Source organism: Lutra lutra, chromosome 4 (assembly GCF_902655055.1).
Source record: "Lutra lutra chromosome 4, mLutLut1.2, whole genome shotgun sequence".
Classification (NCBI taxonomy): domain Eukaryota; kingdom Metazoa; phylum Chordata; class Mammalia; order Carnivora; family Mustelidae; genus Lutra; species Lutra lutra.
In genome coordinates this window covers 1,818,015-1,834,711 of record NC_062281.1, presented here as the reverse complement: position 1 = coordinate 1,834,711, position 16,697 = coordinate 1,818,015, and the positions used below count along the sequence as shown (strand labels likewise).

At 64.8% G+C, this 16,697-nt stretch overlaps 1 protein-coding gene across 7 annotated transcripts in view; it reads left to right on the top strand.

The window, feature by feature from the left end:
- ADGRB1 (adhesion G protein-coupled receptor B1) overlaps positions 1 to 16,697 on the top strand; it is a 77,725-nt gene that overhangs the window by 17,217 nt on the left and 43,811 nt on the right. For 6 of the 7 annotated variants that reach the window (XM_047727496.1, XM_047727493.1, XM_047727492.1 and 3 more), the window contains exons 3-16: positions 6,858 to 7,019; positions 8,196 to 8,306; positions 8,776 to 8,940; positions 9,033 to 9,197; positions 9,683 to 9,847; positions 10,087 to 10,251; positions 10,453 to 10,554; positions 11,598 to 11,704; positions 11,923 to 12,117; positions 12,319 to 12,387; positions 13,032 to 13,140; positions 15,054 to 15,197; positions 15,650 to 15,725; positions 15,870 to 15,972. In XM_047727496.1, the coding sequence (XP_047583452.1) occupies positions 6,858 to 7,019; positions 8,196 to 8,306; positions 8,776 to 8,940; positions 9,033 to 9,197; positions 9,683 to 9,847; positions 10,087 to 10,251; positions 10,453 to 10,554; positions 11,598 to 11,704; positions 11,923 to 12,117; positions 12,319 to 12,387; positions 13,032 to 13,140; positions 15,054 to 15,197; positions 15,650 to 15,725; positions 15,870 to 15,972 (1,838 nt within the window). The remainder of the gene's footprint in view (positions 1 to 6,857; positions 7,020 to 8,195; positions 8,307 to 8,775; positions 8,941 to 9,032; positions 9,198 to 9,682; positions 9,848 to 10,086; positions 10,252 to 10,452; positions 10,555 to 11,597; positions 11,705 to 11,922; positions 12,118 to 12,318; positions 12,388 to 13,031; positions 13,141 to 15,053; positions 15,198 to 15,649; positions 15,726 to 15,869; positions 15,973 to 16,697) is intronic. The other variant, XM_047727499.1, reaches the window with a different exon arrangement.

Genomic DNA, 16,697 nt, shown 5'->3' with positions numbered 1-16,697 from the left:
CCACCCCCACACACTGTCTCCTTTTCGCTTTCCACAGCCTGCGTCTCCTGTGAACACACTGAGAACTCCCTGATTTGGTTGGGTCCGTGCCCCACCCTCTGTCTCTGCTGGGGCGCAAGCACCACGGGACAGGTGTTTGCCCTGCCCACCCTGGAGCCCCCAGCATGTGGAACGTGCCTGGCACAGAGCAGGAGTTCCTTGGAATAAGGCACAGAGATGTTCGGGCAGCAGCCAGGGTCACACAGCTCGTAAGGGGTGGGGTGGGCTGGCCGCAGCGCCCGCCCCGTGGCTCCCAGGGGATCTTTGCTGGGAAGCTTGCACTTCCGTGCGCATTGTGTGGTGGCACATGGACCGGGGAGGGGCAGCAAATGCTTGGAAGACACACGGCTGAGCTAGGCAGGCACCAGACCCCAGATCGCGTCCGCTGAGCCGGGTGCCCTGGGAGCTCCCCCCCCTTGCGCTGGCCAGGGGAGGCCGGGGCAGCGCGGCTCTCCATCTGCACCCCAAGAAGGCCGCGTATGCCGGCGCCGGGAGTGGGCAGGCGGCCTGGCCAGCCCGTGGCCCATTTTCTGCCCTCCCCCTGCCCAGCCTGTCCAAACGCCACATGGCCGCGTCATGCCTCCGACCTGGCGAGCGCTCCTCAGGCCAGAGCAACTGTCCCCTGTCCTCCCCGCCGCCTGCCTGCCGGCCTGCGCCACAGTCTCTCAGGGCCAGTCCCACGGCTCATCTCCCCGTCTCTTTCCCACAGTCTCTCTTTGCATTTTTCTGCCTCTGGTGAGACGGGCCATTTCTCTCAAGGGTTGTTTTAAATATTCATGTTTTAATTAAAGAATTTTATTGCAGAAGCGACACAGAAGATAATGAAAAAGCAGCATCCTGGGGGCTGGGAGCAAGCTCATGCGTGTTCCTGTGTCCCCATGTGTGTCCCCACATGTGTCCCCATGTGTCTGTGTCCCCATGTGTGTTCCCGTGTGTCTGTGTCCTTGTCTGTGTCCCCATGTGTGTGTCTGTGTCACTGTGTCCCCATGTGTGTCCCCGTGTCTGTGTCCCCATGTGTGTTCCCGTGTGTCTGTGTCCCTGTCTATGCCCCATGTGTGTCCCTGTGTGTCTGTGTCACTGTGTCCCCATGTGAGTTCCCATGTGTTTCCTCATGTGTGTCCCTTTGTTTTCTCGAGTTTCCTCATATGTCCCCGTCCATGTGTGTCCCTGTCTGTGTGTGTGTTCCTATGTGTGTTCCTGTGTGTTTCTGTGTCCCCATCTGTGTCCTTATGTGTCCCCGTGTGTCTGTGTCCATGTGTGTCCCTGTGTCCCCATGTGTATCCTTGTGTGTCCGTGTTCCCGTCTGTGTCATATGTCCATGTGTGTCCTCATTTCCGCATGTGTGTCCCTGTGTGTCCATGTCCACGTGTGTCACTGTCCTTGTCCCCATGTGTGCCCATATCTGTGTTTGTGTCCCTGTGTCCTCATGTGTCCACGTGTCCCCATGTGTGTCCCTGTGTGTGTTCGTGTCCCCATCTGTGTCCTCATGTGTCCATGTGTGTCCATGTCCATGTGTGTTCCCTGTCCATGTCCCCGTGTGTGTCCATGTCTCCGTGTGTGTCCCTGTCCATGTCCCCGTGTGTGTCCGTGTCCCCCTGTGCATAGATGTTTCTGTGTGTCTATGTGTGTGCACCCGCCACCATCACATGCCTGCACAGGTAGGGGTGCTGGGCTGCAGTGGGGGTCACCCGCCAGCATGTGGGTCCCAGGGATGTGGGTGTGGGACAAGGCTGTGATGCAGGGCCAAGAATCCAGACCTGTTCAAGGCCACAGCCCTGGCCCCGGGCCTGTCACCTCTCAGCCACGACACACAGGCTTCTGCAGGGCTTCGGGGTGTCCCAACCCTAAGTGCCCCCCGACTCCCCTCAGAAAGAAGGGTCTGGAGCCCCTCCCCGGGGTCAACAGGGTACAGAAAGAGGGTGGGCTTGGGCTGTGGATGGAAGATGGGGTCTAGGTGGAAGCGCGGCATCTCCGGAGTTTGGGGGTGACAGGGGAAGTGGTGGGGGCTGGGAGGGTGTGAGGGACTTCCTGCCAGGGACCAGGGCTGGTCATCTCAGCCAGGAATCTGCTCTTTTTGTACCAAGACCTGTTCACAAAAATCCAGAAAACCAGGTCCAGGACCCTTGTAGACAAGGCCTGTTCCGGATGAAACAGGAAGTGAGCCCAGGAAAAGGACAGGCTCAGGGAAGCCACAGGGGAATGCCCACGCGTGGTCAGAGCCCCCCCATCGCCCCCCAGCCCAGGCTGCTGGGGATGTGAAGCGATACAGCCCTGTCTGCCTTCCGCGTCCCAGGACGATGGTGAGAAGGGCTGTCAGCTGAGCAGCCGAGGCCCAAGGGGAGAAGCAGCTTGCCCGGGCCACTGATGCCACAGGGCAGAGCTGTGGTGGGCGCCGGCCAGGCTTTTAACAGGATACCCTTCCTAGGACGGGGGATAGATACCTGCCTGGTTGAGGGAGAGAGGCCACCAGAAGCATATACACCTGCAGAAGAGGCCATGCCAGCCACGTAGGCAAGCCTCGGTTTCCCCACTGTGAAATGGGGACGTGACAGGCCTGGTCCCAGGGTCTGCGTGAGGCTAAAGGAGACAGAGTATCTGGCACAGGTACTTGCAGGAGCCCTACCTGTCCTCCATACCTGAGCCGTGGCCCATGGCCAGTGGGCACAGCTCTCGGCCCCGTCCTGAGATCTGACGGTGGTTGCTGTGGCTGGTGGCCTGCTGGCCACTCGGGCTCTGAGAGTGGGATAAGGAGCAGGGGTCTGGGGGGGGGGGGTGGCTGGAGCAGACAGTGGGTCCCTGGGGAGGGGAGCCGGGCCAGCCCTGGCGGCAGTGGCAGGGACCCATGGGCCGCCCCCACCTGCAGGGCCGGGGAGACCTCTGCTGGAGGACACGGGAAGTGCAAGCTGTCCTCTGAAGGGACCGAGGCCCCAGCGAGGCGCTGGACGTGGGGGGCCTGGCGCGCCCCCGGCCAGCATAGACTTGGGACAGCACAGCCTGCAGGCTGGGGTGCCGGGGTGGGAAGGCAGCCGCAGAGGCCCCTGGCCGGCTCTCTCTCCTGGGCGGCCATTAATCGGCTCCATTCATCCATTAATGAGATGGAAATGAGGCACCAAGACAGAGGGGCATTGAGCGGGGGAAGAATAAGGCTTCTTTCCGCGCCGGAGGGGCCGCCCGCCCCCCAGCCTTGCCCACTGCTCTGGCCCCGGGAAGCCCGCTGGGCACTGGGGCTGCGGAGAGCTTGCGGGGGGACCCCCGGTCACGGACGCCTTTGCTCGGCCAACACCGATCCAGCGGCAGCCATGTGTGGGAACGCACGTTAAAAAAAAAAAAAAAAAAAAACGGTAACAGAAATAGCAACTCCCATCTCCTGAGTGATCGCCAGTGGTCAGAGCACAGCCACGGCTGGGGACCGGTCTGTGACGGGGCTGGGGCCTCCATGCGTGAACGGGCAGCGGGGACCTGCGCCCAGCATCCCACGTCAGTCTGTCCTGAGGATCGAGGCTCTGAGTGGGACCAGACTCAGGGCTAGACCTAGGGGCTGGCCTGTCCTCCGGGCCCGGCCGTGGCCCCCCTCCCCAGCCTCTCCTGACGCGCCCCCTCCTCCGCGCCCCTCCCCCCCCACCTGGGTCACCAAGGTAACCAGCCCTGAAATAGTGGGTGTTTTGGCAGCTGAGGCCTAACCTGAGTCTATCCTGAGACTCTGCGCTCCCAGCAGTTGCCATGGGAACCGAGTGGCATCCTCCAATTAGCCCGGCTTGGACACCCTCTCTCTCCCACCCACTGCCAGTTTCCACGTCACTCAGGCTTCCTTGTGGGGGCTGGGCTGGGGCAGCCAGGAAGGATGGGCGGGACGTACCCCCCAACCCTGTCACCCGGCCTGTCGCCCCAGGCTCTGGGCTTCTCCGTTCCTTTGGGTCCACATGACGGGATGGCATATGGCTCCAGCAGGCGACACCACTGAGGCCTGTGGCCCAGGCTGGGGGCTTGTGGGCAGTCCTGGCAAGCAGCCTTAGTCGGGAGGCACAGGGGACTCTTAGAAGCTGATTCTGGGCTCCTATGCTTGCTAGCGGGAGGTAACACGGCCTCCCTACCTGCACCTGCCCATCGGTGTGGGCACCAGGCTGCTGCCCGAGCCACCCCCTCCCCGGGCCCCTAGTCTGCGCACCTGCTCGCGAGCCCAGCCCACCTCCCCACCGGCGGGCCAGGATATCAGTGGCATAAAATGAAACGACATCCACATGTGTATTTCCCGCTCGGCACTGACACCTGGCTCCATGCACCTCTGAGGCTTGGGCTTCCTCGGTGCCAGCCCCCCGCCTCCCCAGCCCCCGGCAGACCTTCCTGGTGGCAGCCGGGCCCTAGCCCCTGGCTGTTGTGATCGCCATCTCTGAGCCTCAGTTTCCTCGGCTGTAATCGGGGTGAAGCTGGCCTCCTGGGTAGGCTAGGGCTCAAGGCTCCTGTGCCGAGGTGCCTGTCACAGAGGAGGGCCCCCCGGGCAGGCACCGAGGCAGAAGGTCCACTGCGCAGGAGGTCCCCCGGAGGAGCTGGCCATGGTGGCCGGGGAAGGAGCCCCCTTTCTTGGAGTGTCCGGCAGCCTCGCTCAATTGTCCTTTGGCCTCTTCCTAGCTGGGCGGCGTGGGCACCCCTCCACTTCAGCCAGCCTTGGTCTTCATATGAACAGTGGGAGCCACAGCCTGGCTCCTCCATGCTCCCCACCCCCCCGAGGGAGGAACCAGGCAATGTGCAGCCCCCCTTCCCATGGTGTGGCTCTGGCAGGCCCTTCCCGGGCCCGGCAGCACATCTGGGAGCCCCATGTGTTCCTGTGTGGGGGCCCCAGAGAGCAGGGTGCACGCCCAGCCCCTGTGGGGTGGGGACTGCGGTCTAAGCCAGCCCCTCCCGTGCGGTCCCTGTGGCCTGGATGCCTGAGCTGGCCTGCCTTTCCTGTCCACCAGCACCAGCCCACCGACGGTGGGGGCGAGAGGCTCACCCACCACGTGCCCTTGGCAGAGGTGCTCTGTCCCTCTGGGCCCAGGGGGAGGCAGCACCCGCCAGCCTGGCCTTCCCCTGCGGCGGCCCCTGGCTCCCCCTGCCGGTCGAGTCCCAGCACAGGCCCACAGGCAATGAGGAGGGGCTCTGGCACCTTCCAAAGTGGCCATTCAGAACAGATCAGCATCGCCCTGAGTCACCTGGAGGCCAAGTGGGTTCTCCCAGGTAAACTCTGACCCCAGTGAGTGCCCACACCCATCCTCCCCCAGCCCTTTCTTGTCATTGATCTCCACACCATCAGCTCCCCATCACCCTCAGAGAAGAGGCCTGAGGCCAGGGCGGGATGGACTTGACCATCCCACAGCCAGCGGGAGGTGGTGGGGGCAGCGGGAACCTGGTCTCTAGGCTCCAGCCCCGCCCCCTGCAGCCTCATTCTCTCCCTTGGGCTGGGGTCTGCTTCCCCAAGCCACAGACACAGCTGAACTCCCACAGGCAACTGGGGCCCTTCTCACAGGCCTCATGTGACCTGCCCGTGGCCCACGGGACTGCCCTGCCCCAGCCTCAGGTGAGCAGGCCGCATGGGACAGTGGTCAGCCTGAGCGCAGGTTCCCTGTGGATCCTGGCAATGCCTTCCAGTTTCCTGGACCCCTTGGAAGCTGGTGCCACGTCGGGGCACCCCACCCATCATAAGGGCTTGGCGGAGCTGCTTACCTTGACCGAGTGTGCTCTCATCCTGCTTTTGGGAGTGGATGTCCCCAAGGAGACATGGGCAGGCGGTGGCCAGAGCCATGGTCCAGGCCCCTAAAGCATGGCCCTTGGACAGAAGCAGCCGTCCTCAGCCCATCAGCGTGGCCTCCACTCTCTGGCCTGAGACAGGCCTGACTCGGCCCTTATGGTGCCCCCCGCCCGCTGCGCTGTACTTCGTCCGCTCGGCAAGCTTAGTGGACTCGGGCCACCCAGGGGCTCAGACCCAGGGATGGATCTGGGGGGCGACAGGGCCAGGATGGAGGAGACTCACAACAGAGGCTGAGAGGGGGTGGCTGGAGGCCTTCGTCCCCAAGCCCCCTCAGCATCCAGGAACCTGCTCTGCCAGGTTGGGGGGGGGGGGCTTGTCCCAGTGTGGCCACCAGGTATGGGACCATGGTCTCCTCAGGTGGAGTGAGGGAGAGAGCACACAGGTCATGGCCAGGAGGTGGGGGGCTCAGAGGACATTGGACGGAGGACCATGGGAAGGGTCTAGCAGGGCTTGAGGCTCTGTGTCTGGGAGTGAGGGTCCCCTCTGCCCTGGGGCCTGTCGCCAGAGCCTCACAAGAGGCAGCCATGGCGGGGGCAGGCTGTCTTTCTTTCATTCATTTATTCTTCAGACACCCCTGGCGCTCCAGCTCTATGTCCAGCCCCTGCACCCAGGCCTTGGGTTCAAAGCCAGTAGAGACCTTGGCACGGGTACCTGTAGACAGAGAGCTGGAGAGCACTGTGGCCTGGCACCCCGGAGGGACATCTGGGGAGTGGGGGAGGCACCAGGTCCCAGGGCCATCCCCTAAGGCAGACCCTTTCCCCAGCCCCTCTGCCCCTCCCTGACCCTGCCGACCTCTGCTTCACAGGCCCAGGGCGGCTGTCCAGGCCCAACCTCCTCCAAGCCCACCCTCCACAGTGCTGTGCTGCCTCGCTGCCCGCTTCCTGGGGCACGCAGGCTTCATACCAGCGGGTCCCCGATGCAGGGACCCATGCCCTACGACCCGACCCAGGAGACTCCCAGAGGTCACTCCCTGAAAGACACCCCAGCCCTCCGCCCCGCCCCCTGACCCCCCCCCCCGCCCTCTGATTCCTCCCAGGTGGCTGGAAGCTGTGGTCCCTGTGGGGCGAGTGCACGCGGGACTGCGGGGGAGGCCTGCAGACGCGGACCCGCACCTGCCTGCCGGCCCCCGGCGCCGAGGGCGGCGGCTGCGAGGGGGTGCTGGAGGAGGGCCGCCTCTGCAACCGCAAGGCCTGCGGCCGTGAGTGCGCGGACGACGCGCGGGCGGTTGGGCCTGGGGGTCCGGGTGGAGGACCGGGGTCGGCGAGGCCAGAGGAGGGAGGGAGCAGCCCAGGGCGGGGCCGGAGGAGGAGAAGGAAGAACCCGGGGCCGGGTGGGACCGGGGAGGCGGGAAAGGAAACCTTCAGGGCAAGGTCGGGTAGTGGAGGGAGGGGGTCCGGGGCCAGGCCAGGTGAGGGGAGGGAGGAGCTCGGGGCGGGGCCGGGGGTGGGAGGGGCCGGGGTGTCAGGGGAGGGGGAGGGGACTGGGGCGGGGCCACGAGAGGGAGGAGCCCGGGGCGGGGCCACCGGAAGGAGCGGCCCGGGGCGGGGCCAAGAGTGGGAGGAGCCGGGGCGGGGCCAGAGGAAGGAGTGGCCCGGGGCGGGGTGGGACCCGGCAGAGGGGAAAGGAAACCTCGAGGGCGAGGCAGGTGGAGAAGAGGGCTTCCGAAAGAGGGAACCGGGCTTTGTGGGGCGGGGCCTGGGGCGGGGTCTGGGGCGGGGCGGGGCGGGGCCGAGGCCTGTCCCGGTGCGGCAAGGACCGTTAGAAGGAGTCCCAGCCCTGGGACCCCAGCCCCGCCCCGCCCCGCCCTACCTGGAGGTGGAACTGGGGGGAGGACCTGCTGGCCCCAGCCTGACCCTGACTCCAGGATGTGTTTCCCTAATAAGCCTTCAACGTCCTGATGCATATCGCAGCCGCTCCCGTGATGTTAAATCAGCTCATAATGAGCCTGTCCTTCTTCGGTGGTTTGTCCCGTAAGGGGCCTTTCCTGGGGAGAGGAGCTCTTCCCAAGAACCTGGGGCGGAATCAGGGGCGTCAGGAGGCCAGGCCGTGGGAGACAGGAGCGCTGGCCGGAGGCTGTGCGGGAGAGGGCAGCAGCCACTCAGATGTGGTCCTCTGGAGGAAGAGAGGGAAGGGGCGTAGGGCAGGGGAAACCCATGGGAGGAGTCTTCTGGGGACCACACGGGCTGGTGTCAGGCCAGCGTGTCCCAGTCCCAGGTTTCCCAATCGTCCAGGGGGGCCAAATAACCCGGATGTGGAAAGCCTGACCCCACTCTGGCCAGGGACAGAGGGACACAGGGCCCAGAGCGCCCCTCCCGAATTCCGAAGGCGGTGCTGCAGGCGGTGGCGGGGACACTGACCTGAGCCCGTCCTGCAGCGGCCGGGCGCGCCAGCTCCCGAAGCCAGTCCCTGCGGTCCACAGACGCCCGGCGGCGTGAGGAGCTGGGGGACGAGCTACAGCGTTTCGGCTTCCCATCCCCGCAAACAGGTGAGCCGCGGGCTGGGCGGGCCTGATGCGCCTGGAGTCGGACTGAAACCCTACAAAGTGGGGAAGGTTGGTTTCAGGGCATGGGGTCTTTGGGCAAGAATTACATGTTATTAGTTGCCGCTACGTCTAGGTATAACCTTGATCACTTACCTTCCGACTCCCTCTTAAGTGCCCGCCGCTTGTCTCCAAGCAGACTGGCTTTAGGGGATGGGTGCCAGGCGAGGGGGCCTGTTTGGGGCTAGACCTGGGGACCCAGAGGTGGCACAAGGACACCCACAAGGGCTGTGAGCCTTGTAGGGGAGATGGGAAGTCCTAAAGGTCAGCCCGGGTTGGAAGTAAGCCTCGCTGGCCGCCTGCTGCCCAGCGAGGAGGGGGTTGGGGGGGTGGGGGGTTCCTCCTCGGCGTCTGACCGCAGCCTCAGCACGGAGGCAGTGGCAAGCCTGCGATGCTGTCGGTCTGGGCCCCGCAGGTGACCCCGCAGCCGAGGAGTGGTCCCCGTGGAGCGTGTGCTCCAGCACCTGCGGCGAAGGCTGGCAGACCCGCACGCGCTTCTGCGTGTCCTCCTCCTACAGCACGCAGTGCAGCGGGCCTCTGCGGGAGCAGCGGCTGTGCAACAATTCCGCGGTGTGTCCAGGTGCGTCTGGGAGGGGGCGGGCCCGGGGGCTGGGCAGCTGCGTCCCACCCGGGGGTGGCTGAGCCCAGCCACGCCCTCCCTTCCCTCCGCAGTGCACGGCGCCTGGGACGAGTGGTCGCCTTGGAGCCTCTGCTCCAGCACCTGTGGCCGTGGCTTCCGAGACCGCACGCGCACCTGCAGGCCCCCTCAGTTTGGAGGCAACCCCTGTGAGGGCCCTGAGAAGCAAACTAAGTTTTGCAACATTGCCCTGTGTCCTGGTAGGTGAGAGGGAGGGAGCTGGGCTGGGCGATGGGCAGGAGAAGAAAGGAAAGGGGGGAAGGGCACGTGAGTCACTGGCCAGCCCCAGGAGTCCAGGGCTAGCTTGCTGGGGTGCTTAAAGGTTGGAGAGCCTAGGGCATTCTTACTTGTGTATCATGGGTGTTGGGATGGCATGCCCCCCCAAGGTGGTCACACCCGTGTCCCAGGCTTGGTGGTGGTGCAGTGGGCCTCAGAGGTGTTCACACCTAGGACCCAGGATGCATGGTGGACGGTCAGGCCCCTAGAGGGGCTCACGCCTGTGACCCAGGCTCCTGTCCCACCTTCACAGGGTTGGGTGGTGAGACCCCCCCCCCCAGGCGTGCAGTTGTCCCCTGTGGCCCATACGTGGTGGTGGGGTGGGGGGTCCCCGGAGGCATTCGCACCCGTGCTCCAGGCTGGGTGTTCACGCTGGCTTCCTGTCCCGTTTCTCCCCCGGGCCGGGCAGTGGATGGAAACTGGAACGAGTGGTCAAGCTGGAGCGCATGCTCCGCCAGCTGCTCCCAGGGCCGGCAGCAGCGCACACGGGAGTGCAACGGGCCGTCCTACGGGGGCGCTGAATGCCAGGGCCACTGGGTGGAGACTCGGGACTGCTTCCTCCAGCAGTGCCCAGGTCAGGACCGTGCCCTGGGTCCCAGGGGGGGGTACCTGGCGGGCATATGGGGGGATCCGTGGGACAACGGGGGTGGTTGTGGGGCCTGTGCATGGGGTGGGGGGGGCTTGGTTTCCTTTTTCCTCGTGGCTTCCTGCTACTATATCCCCGGGTCCCTGTGTCTCTGTGACCCCTGGCCCCCGGAACTGTGCCTTCCTTGTCCCCATCTGTGTGCCCCCGTGCCTGGCTGTGCCCTGCAGTGGATGGCAAGTGGCAGACCTGGGCGTCATGGGGCGGCTGCAGTGTCACGTGCGGGGGCGGCACCCAGCGACGAGAACGAGTCTGCTCCGGTCCGTTCTTCGGGGGAGCTGCCTGCCAGGGCCCTCAGGATGAGCAGCGGCAGTGCGGTGCCCAGCGGTGTCCTGGTGAGTGTCCTGCATTCCACCCCCAAGCTGGGCTCTGGGGAGGAGCACCTGAGCAGCTGGGCGGGCTTGGGGCTTAGCTTGCTGGGAACAGCTCTGCCTTGAGAGAGTGGGTGTTCTGGAAGGGCCTTGGCCTTCCCCAGTCTGCTGCCAGTTCCCCCTTCCCACACCCTGCCCCACGCACTGCCTCTGGCCTCTCGGCAGAGCCCCATGAGATCTGTGACGAGGACAACTTCGGCACGGTGGTCTGGAAGGAGACTCCAGCAGGAGAGGTGGCTGCAGTCCGGTGTCCCCGCAACGCCACAGGTGAGGGCTCGGGGACAGGCCGTGTGGGGCTCCTACCCCGCCTCACTGACAGGCACCGACACGCCCTCCGGGCCTGCCCCCAAAGAGCCGTCAGCTCGTGCCCACGGAAGCCGGGGCAGCACGGCCGGTCCCGCTGCGGCCCACCCCAGTGTTCTAAATGCTCCCCGAGAGCCAGTATCCCCATAAAGCCCATTGCAAGGGATGGACCTTTATTGCTATGTGATGTTAGGAAGTGACTTGAGCTCTCTGAGCCTCCATTTTCTCGCTGTAAAAGGACAGCTGTAAAAGGGGCTCTCCTGATAGTGCTGTTCTAAGGAGAGGGTGGGGTGCTACCTGCAGGGTGGGGAGGGGTGGGGGCGGTATGGGCCAGGGTGGGCTTGTGTATCCCTGAGCCCCACCCCATCTGGTTTACGTGTTCCCGGGAGCATATGGCAGACAGAGAAGCAAGATCAAGGAAACGCAGGTCACACGATGGTATGATCTCTGGTCTTTGGTCTGCAAGTGTGACCACATACCCCCCTTACTGTGATCCTGCGCCTAGCTGTGGAACAGGAGTCCGTTCCCCCACCTCGTGCGGCTCGTGGCTCATGTCGGGTGGCCGTTCTCTGTGGCCAGTGCCATGGTGTGCACGCACAGCCATGCCCGGCCCTGGCCACGCCCCGGAAGTGAGTTCCCTGGCCCTGGGGCCCCTGAGGTGTCCATGGGATGCCCAAGCCAGCTGAGGCCCCTGCCGTGCTGTGGGTGGCGCTGGGCAGGACCCCGGCTGTCTGCTCTCCCGGGGGCTCTGGGCTGAGGGGAGCTCCAGGACAGGCCTCCCGATGAGCCGAGGCCTCCACCTCCATGCAGGCGGCGCCCTGGGTCCTTGCAGTAGCTGCCGCTGTACCTGCTGGAGGAAGGAAACAAGGGAGGCAGGCCCTGCGCGGGCCCCTCTCAGTGGGTGGCGGCTGGCCAGTCCCTGCTTCTGGGGGCTAGAGGCGCTTGTGCTGGGGAGCAGAGGGTGGGATTTCCTCGCTGGAGGCAGAGATGACCCGCCGTCTCCCCAGGCCTCATCCTGCGACGCTGCGAGCTGGACGAGGAGGGCATCGCCTACTGGGAGCCCCCCACCTACATCCGTTGTGTCTCCATCGACTACCGGAACATCCAGATGATGGTGAGAGCGGGCTCTGGGGTGTCCCGCCCTGTCCGGCGCTTCTCTGCCCTTTGATCTCAGACCCGGCCCAACGGCCAACCCCCGCAGCATGGCCTGTGGACCTGAGTCAGCTCCGGCCACTGGCTGGGGGCGGCAGGAGGCCCAAGGGTGGGAGTCCTTGGGACCTGCCTTGCTGCGTCCGGCGGAACCACGGGATCCACCCTGCTCCGTCTCCCCAGACTCGGGAGCACCTGGCGAAGGCGCAGCGTGGGCTGCCTGGGGAGGGGGTGTCCGAGGTGATCCAGACGCTTGTGGAGATCTCCCAGGACGGGACCAGCTACAGTGGGGACCTTCTCTCCACCATCGACGTCCTGAGGAACATGACGGAGATCTTCCGGAGGGCGTATTACAGTCCTACCCCTGGGGACGCACAGGTGGGCTCCAGAGGGCAGCCCTGGGGAGGGCGCCTGGGAGGGTGAATAGGGAGTGCCTGACTCCAGCATCCCGCTAAGCCCTGACCTGGCCACCTGCTGGGCCCTGACTCCCATTACTGAGCCCTGATCCCAGGAGCACATGGAGCCAGAATTCTGGTGCCTTATTCACTGCTCACTGGCGCTTTATCCTCTTCTTTCCAGAACTTTGTGCAGATCATCAGCAACCTGCTGGCAGAAGAGAACCGGGAGAAGTGGGAGGAGGCCCAGCTGGTACGGACAGCAGTCTGGGGACCCCTGGCCAGAGCAGCAGGGTGGGCACAGACATGCCTGCTTCCTTGCTGGGGCCCAGGCTAACCCAGGTGGGGCCCTGGGTTCAAGTCCCAGCAGGACCTCTGAGCTGGTCTGACTTTGATCTTCCGTCTCCCCATCCACCAGAGGACGGTAGCTCACCTGGTGGGCTCAGTGGCAGGTGCAGGAAAAGGTGTGGGCCACGTGGTACGTTTTGGGGTCACTGGGACATGGTCAGCCTCCCTTCCTCCTGGACTGACCTAGAGCCTGCCACCATTCCTGACCCCAGGACAATAATTGGTATAAGGACTGTGGGTATCCAGAGACCCTGGCCTTGTCCCCAGGCTGACCCTTGCCCACGAGCACAGCAGCCTCTCTGGGCTCAAGGTTCTGTTGTGTAGAATGGCAGCAGATACTCAGAGGTCCAACCCTGCTTCCCGAGTTGGGCCCAGAGCTCCTCGGTGCTGGGGAATGGGCGACAGGACCCTGGATAGTGGGCGACAGGTGCAGGAGCAGAGGAACCGGAGGGTGCGTCCCAGGCTAGGTGGGGGCTTCGATGACACCCTCATTTCCCTCTGTGGTCCCCATGGGCTCTGAGGCTCCCTGCCCCCCACACCCGGTCTCAGATGGGTCCCAATGCCAAGGAGCTCTTCCGGCTGGTGGAGGACTTCGTAGGCGTCATCGGCTTCCGCATGAAGGACCTGCGGGACGCGTACCAGGTCACAGACAACCTGGGTGAGCCCCTGCCCACTCCGCTGACCCCCTCCCCAGCCCTCTCCGCAGCCCTGGGCCACCCTCCACGTCAGTTTCCTTGTCCACGGGAGCAGGCGGCGGCCAGACGCCCTGCATGGGCCCTCCCTGCGCCTTCACATGGACACAGTCCCCAGCTCCATGTGGACCGTGGCCAGATGGGATCCCAGAGGGGGACCACAGGGTGTCTCAGCCTGGGACACAGCAGGAGCCCCGGGCCAGGGCCAGCCCTCACTTGCACCCCCAGTGCCCTCTCTGCACTGGGACTGCCCAGAGGGTCCAAGGCGGGACCGTGCAGCCAGCCTTTCCGTGCCCTCTGCCCCCAAGTGTCTCATCAGAGGGTCTCCGACTCCTCCCAGTGCAGGTGCACTGACCCAGTGACCCAGTCTCTAAGACGGGACAGCCACCAGCGATCGCCTCGGGGGCCTGCAGAGAGCCCCAGATCACCCCAACTATCCTGTCAGACACCTGCATCTCACGGATCCTGTGGTGTCATCACCCTGTGTGCCCCACGGACCTCACACCCACACCCACACCCACATCCACACACTCACACACCCTGCACACTCCCACACACACTGACACCCTCACACTCATACACCTCACACACCCACACACACTCACACACCCACACTTGCACACTCACCCCCACACTCACACACCCACACACACTCACACACTCACCTCACACACACATGCACACACCCACAGCACACACTCGCATACCCACACTGCACACCAACACACCACACACCCACATTCACACACTCACACATCCTGCATACTCACACGCACACTGACACCCACACCTCACACTCATACACCTCACACACTCACACCCATACCCCAAACACCCATACCCCACACACACTCACCTCACACCCCACACACCCACAAACCCACACCACACACTCACACCCCACGGGCCTGCACACGCGCACACCCTTGCCCTATTGGTTCCTATATACGCCCCACTTCACACACCCCACCCAACCCCATACCCACACGCCCCATATCCACACCAGTGGCCCACATACCCCATATCCTGAATTCAGGGCCCTCAGCGAGAAGGGCCCCATCTCTGTCCCCAGGTCCTCCTAGATGGAAGGTGCCCTGGTCCCCAGAATGGACCATGCAAGGGCAAGGAGGGCATAGCCAGGTAGCCAGGCGCGGAGGGGCTGAGGGAGTGTGGGCAGGGGCCCCATGAGAGCACGGGGTGGGTGGAGGTGCATACTGGCTGCCTGTGCTGGGTTTCTACTGGGGCAGGGGCTGCAGAGGTGGGCGAAGGCCAGGCGGGCCAGCGCTGTGGGCGGAGGCTGTGGGCTCCTGAGCCCAGTCCTTCCCCCACACCTAGTGAGGGCAGGCTGTGGGGTGCTGGGAGAGGGGGGCATGGCATCCGCCTGACATTGGCAGGCTTGGGGGGGGGTTGGAGACACTGGGACCCCCCCCAGTCCCATGCTCCCAATCCCGTGTGTACCACCTTGCCCCCCACCTTGCCTCCAGGGACACCCTGGGGGTGGGGTCTGTTCTTTTTTGTGGAGCAGGTGGGGAGGGGGCTGGGCTCCAGCATCCCAGGGAGGAAGGGGGGGGCCACTAAGGTGACAGTGCTCCAGGGGGACCCCTCCATGGCCACAGACCTGACCGCAGAAGCTGCCTTTGACCCCTGTGGGGCCATGGGGGCTGAGTCAAAGCCTGGGTCCTCACCGTGGTAGGGCGCTCCTGCTGGGGCCGCGGTGGGGGGTGCGTCCTTCGAGGGCTTGGAAGAGGCTGGAAGGTTGCCCAGGTTGGGGCCCCTTCTGAGCCGCGAGCTCCCCAGGGCCAAGGCTCCTGGTTGCACAGCTGCCCTCTCTTCGTCTATCTCTGTCCCTGTTGTCTCTGGGCTGGTCCGTCTATTCCAGTCCTCAGCATCCATAAGCTCCCGGCCAGCGGGGCCACAGACATCAGCTTCCCCATGAAGGGCTGGCGGGCCACGGGCGACTGGGCCAAGGTGCCGGAGGACAGGGTCACGGTGTCCAAGAGCGTCTTCTCCACGGGGTTGGCAGGTGAGGAGCCCCAAGCTGCGGGAGGGGCCCTTATGGGAGACTCAGGCCCGGGGTCCAAGGGCTCACCCCCCAGGAGCTTCCTTCTGGAGTCTGGCCTGCTGCCTCAAGGGCCAAGGGCAGCCTTCACCTCTTCTCCATGTTCCTGAGGTCACCCCCTCCTCTAGGAAGCCCTCCCGGCTCTTCCTGCTTTTGGAAGAGCCTAGGCGACCTTTGCTGAATGCTCCCGAGGACCGTGGGTAGGGAAGGGCCTCGCCTGCCCCCCCAAGCCCTCGGGGTCACTTCAGGGGACCCAGACCGCCACCCCAGCTCTCCAGCCACAGTGCTGTGTGTGTGATGGGGGTGGACATGACCAAGGAGCCTGGGCCTCCTCCCGGGGACGTGCCCTTCCCCGCACTGGAGTGAGGCCCTGGCTGTGGCAGGTGGGAGAGGGTGACCGCGGTGCCCCCTTCCAGAGGCTGATGACTCGTCTGTGTTCGTGGTGGGCACCGCGCTCTACAGAAACCTGGGCAGCTTCCTGGCCCTACAAAGGTGGGACGCCGGCCGGCCTGGAAGGGACATGGCATAGCGGGGGCGTGGGCCAGCGGGAGGCACTCCGGGGAGGGCCTGGGAGGGGAAGCCTGGCCTTGCGCCCCCCCGCCCCGCCGCCCCCGACACCTGCTGGCTCTGTCCCAGGAACACGACAGTGCTGAACTCCAAGGTCATCTCTGTGACAGTGAAGCCCCCGCCACGCTCCCTGCTCACGCCCTTGGAGATAGAGTTCGCCCACCTGTACAACGTGAGTGCCGTGCGCAGGGCCACGCAACTCCCCCACCTGCTCCATGGAGGGCCCGTGGCCTTCGTGGGTCTCACTTTAGCCTGCTGCTCGCGTCCCTGCACGATGGAGGGGGAAACAGGCCCAAGAGGTGTGGTGATCTGCTTAAGCTCACACGGCGGGGGATGCCAGAGGCAAAACCCAGCCCACTTCTGTAGCCGCTGCCCAGCCGCCGTTCCGCTTGGTTTCCTGGGGAAGAGCCATCCCCTTCTGAGAAATGAGTCTGTCCCGGGCCTCACAGTCCCACTGTGCCCTGCTCCTTGGGGCTCTCTGTCAGGCCTCAGAGGACCCAGGGCCAACGTGCCCTCTGGACCTGCTGAAAGCCAGGAAGCCGAGAGTATGAGCCGATCCATTACCCACCCAGGACCGAGCAGTGCCACATCTCGAACCCAAGGCCAGGGTCATGACGAGAACTGGCCCTGATCTGTCCCACTGTGTGGCCTCGGGCGAGTGGCTCAGTCTCTCTGTGCCTGGGCTCTCCCCTTGTATATGGGAGCCGCAGGCTTGGTCTCCACCAAGAGACCAAGTCGTTCCCACCAGCACTCGGGGTGCACGACCACTCCAGGGTGACCAGGACCCCTGCTGCTCTCCCTCCACAGGCCTGCAGGACAGGGTCTGTTGAGGCCCCGCCTATGCCCACCCCACAGGACCCCGTGGGAGGGGGCAGTCTCCCCAGCACGCTGGACTGG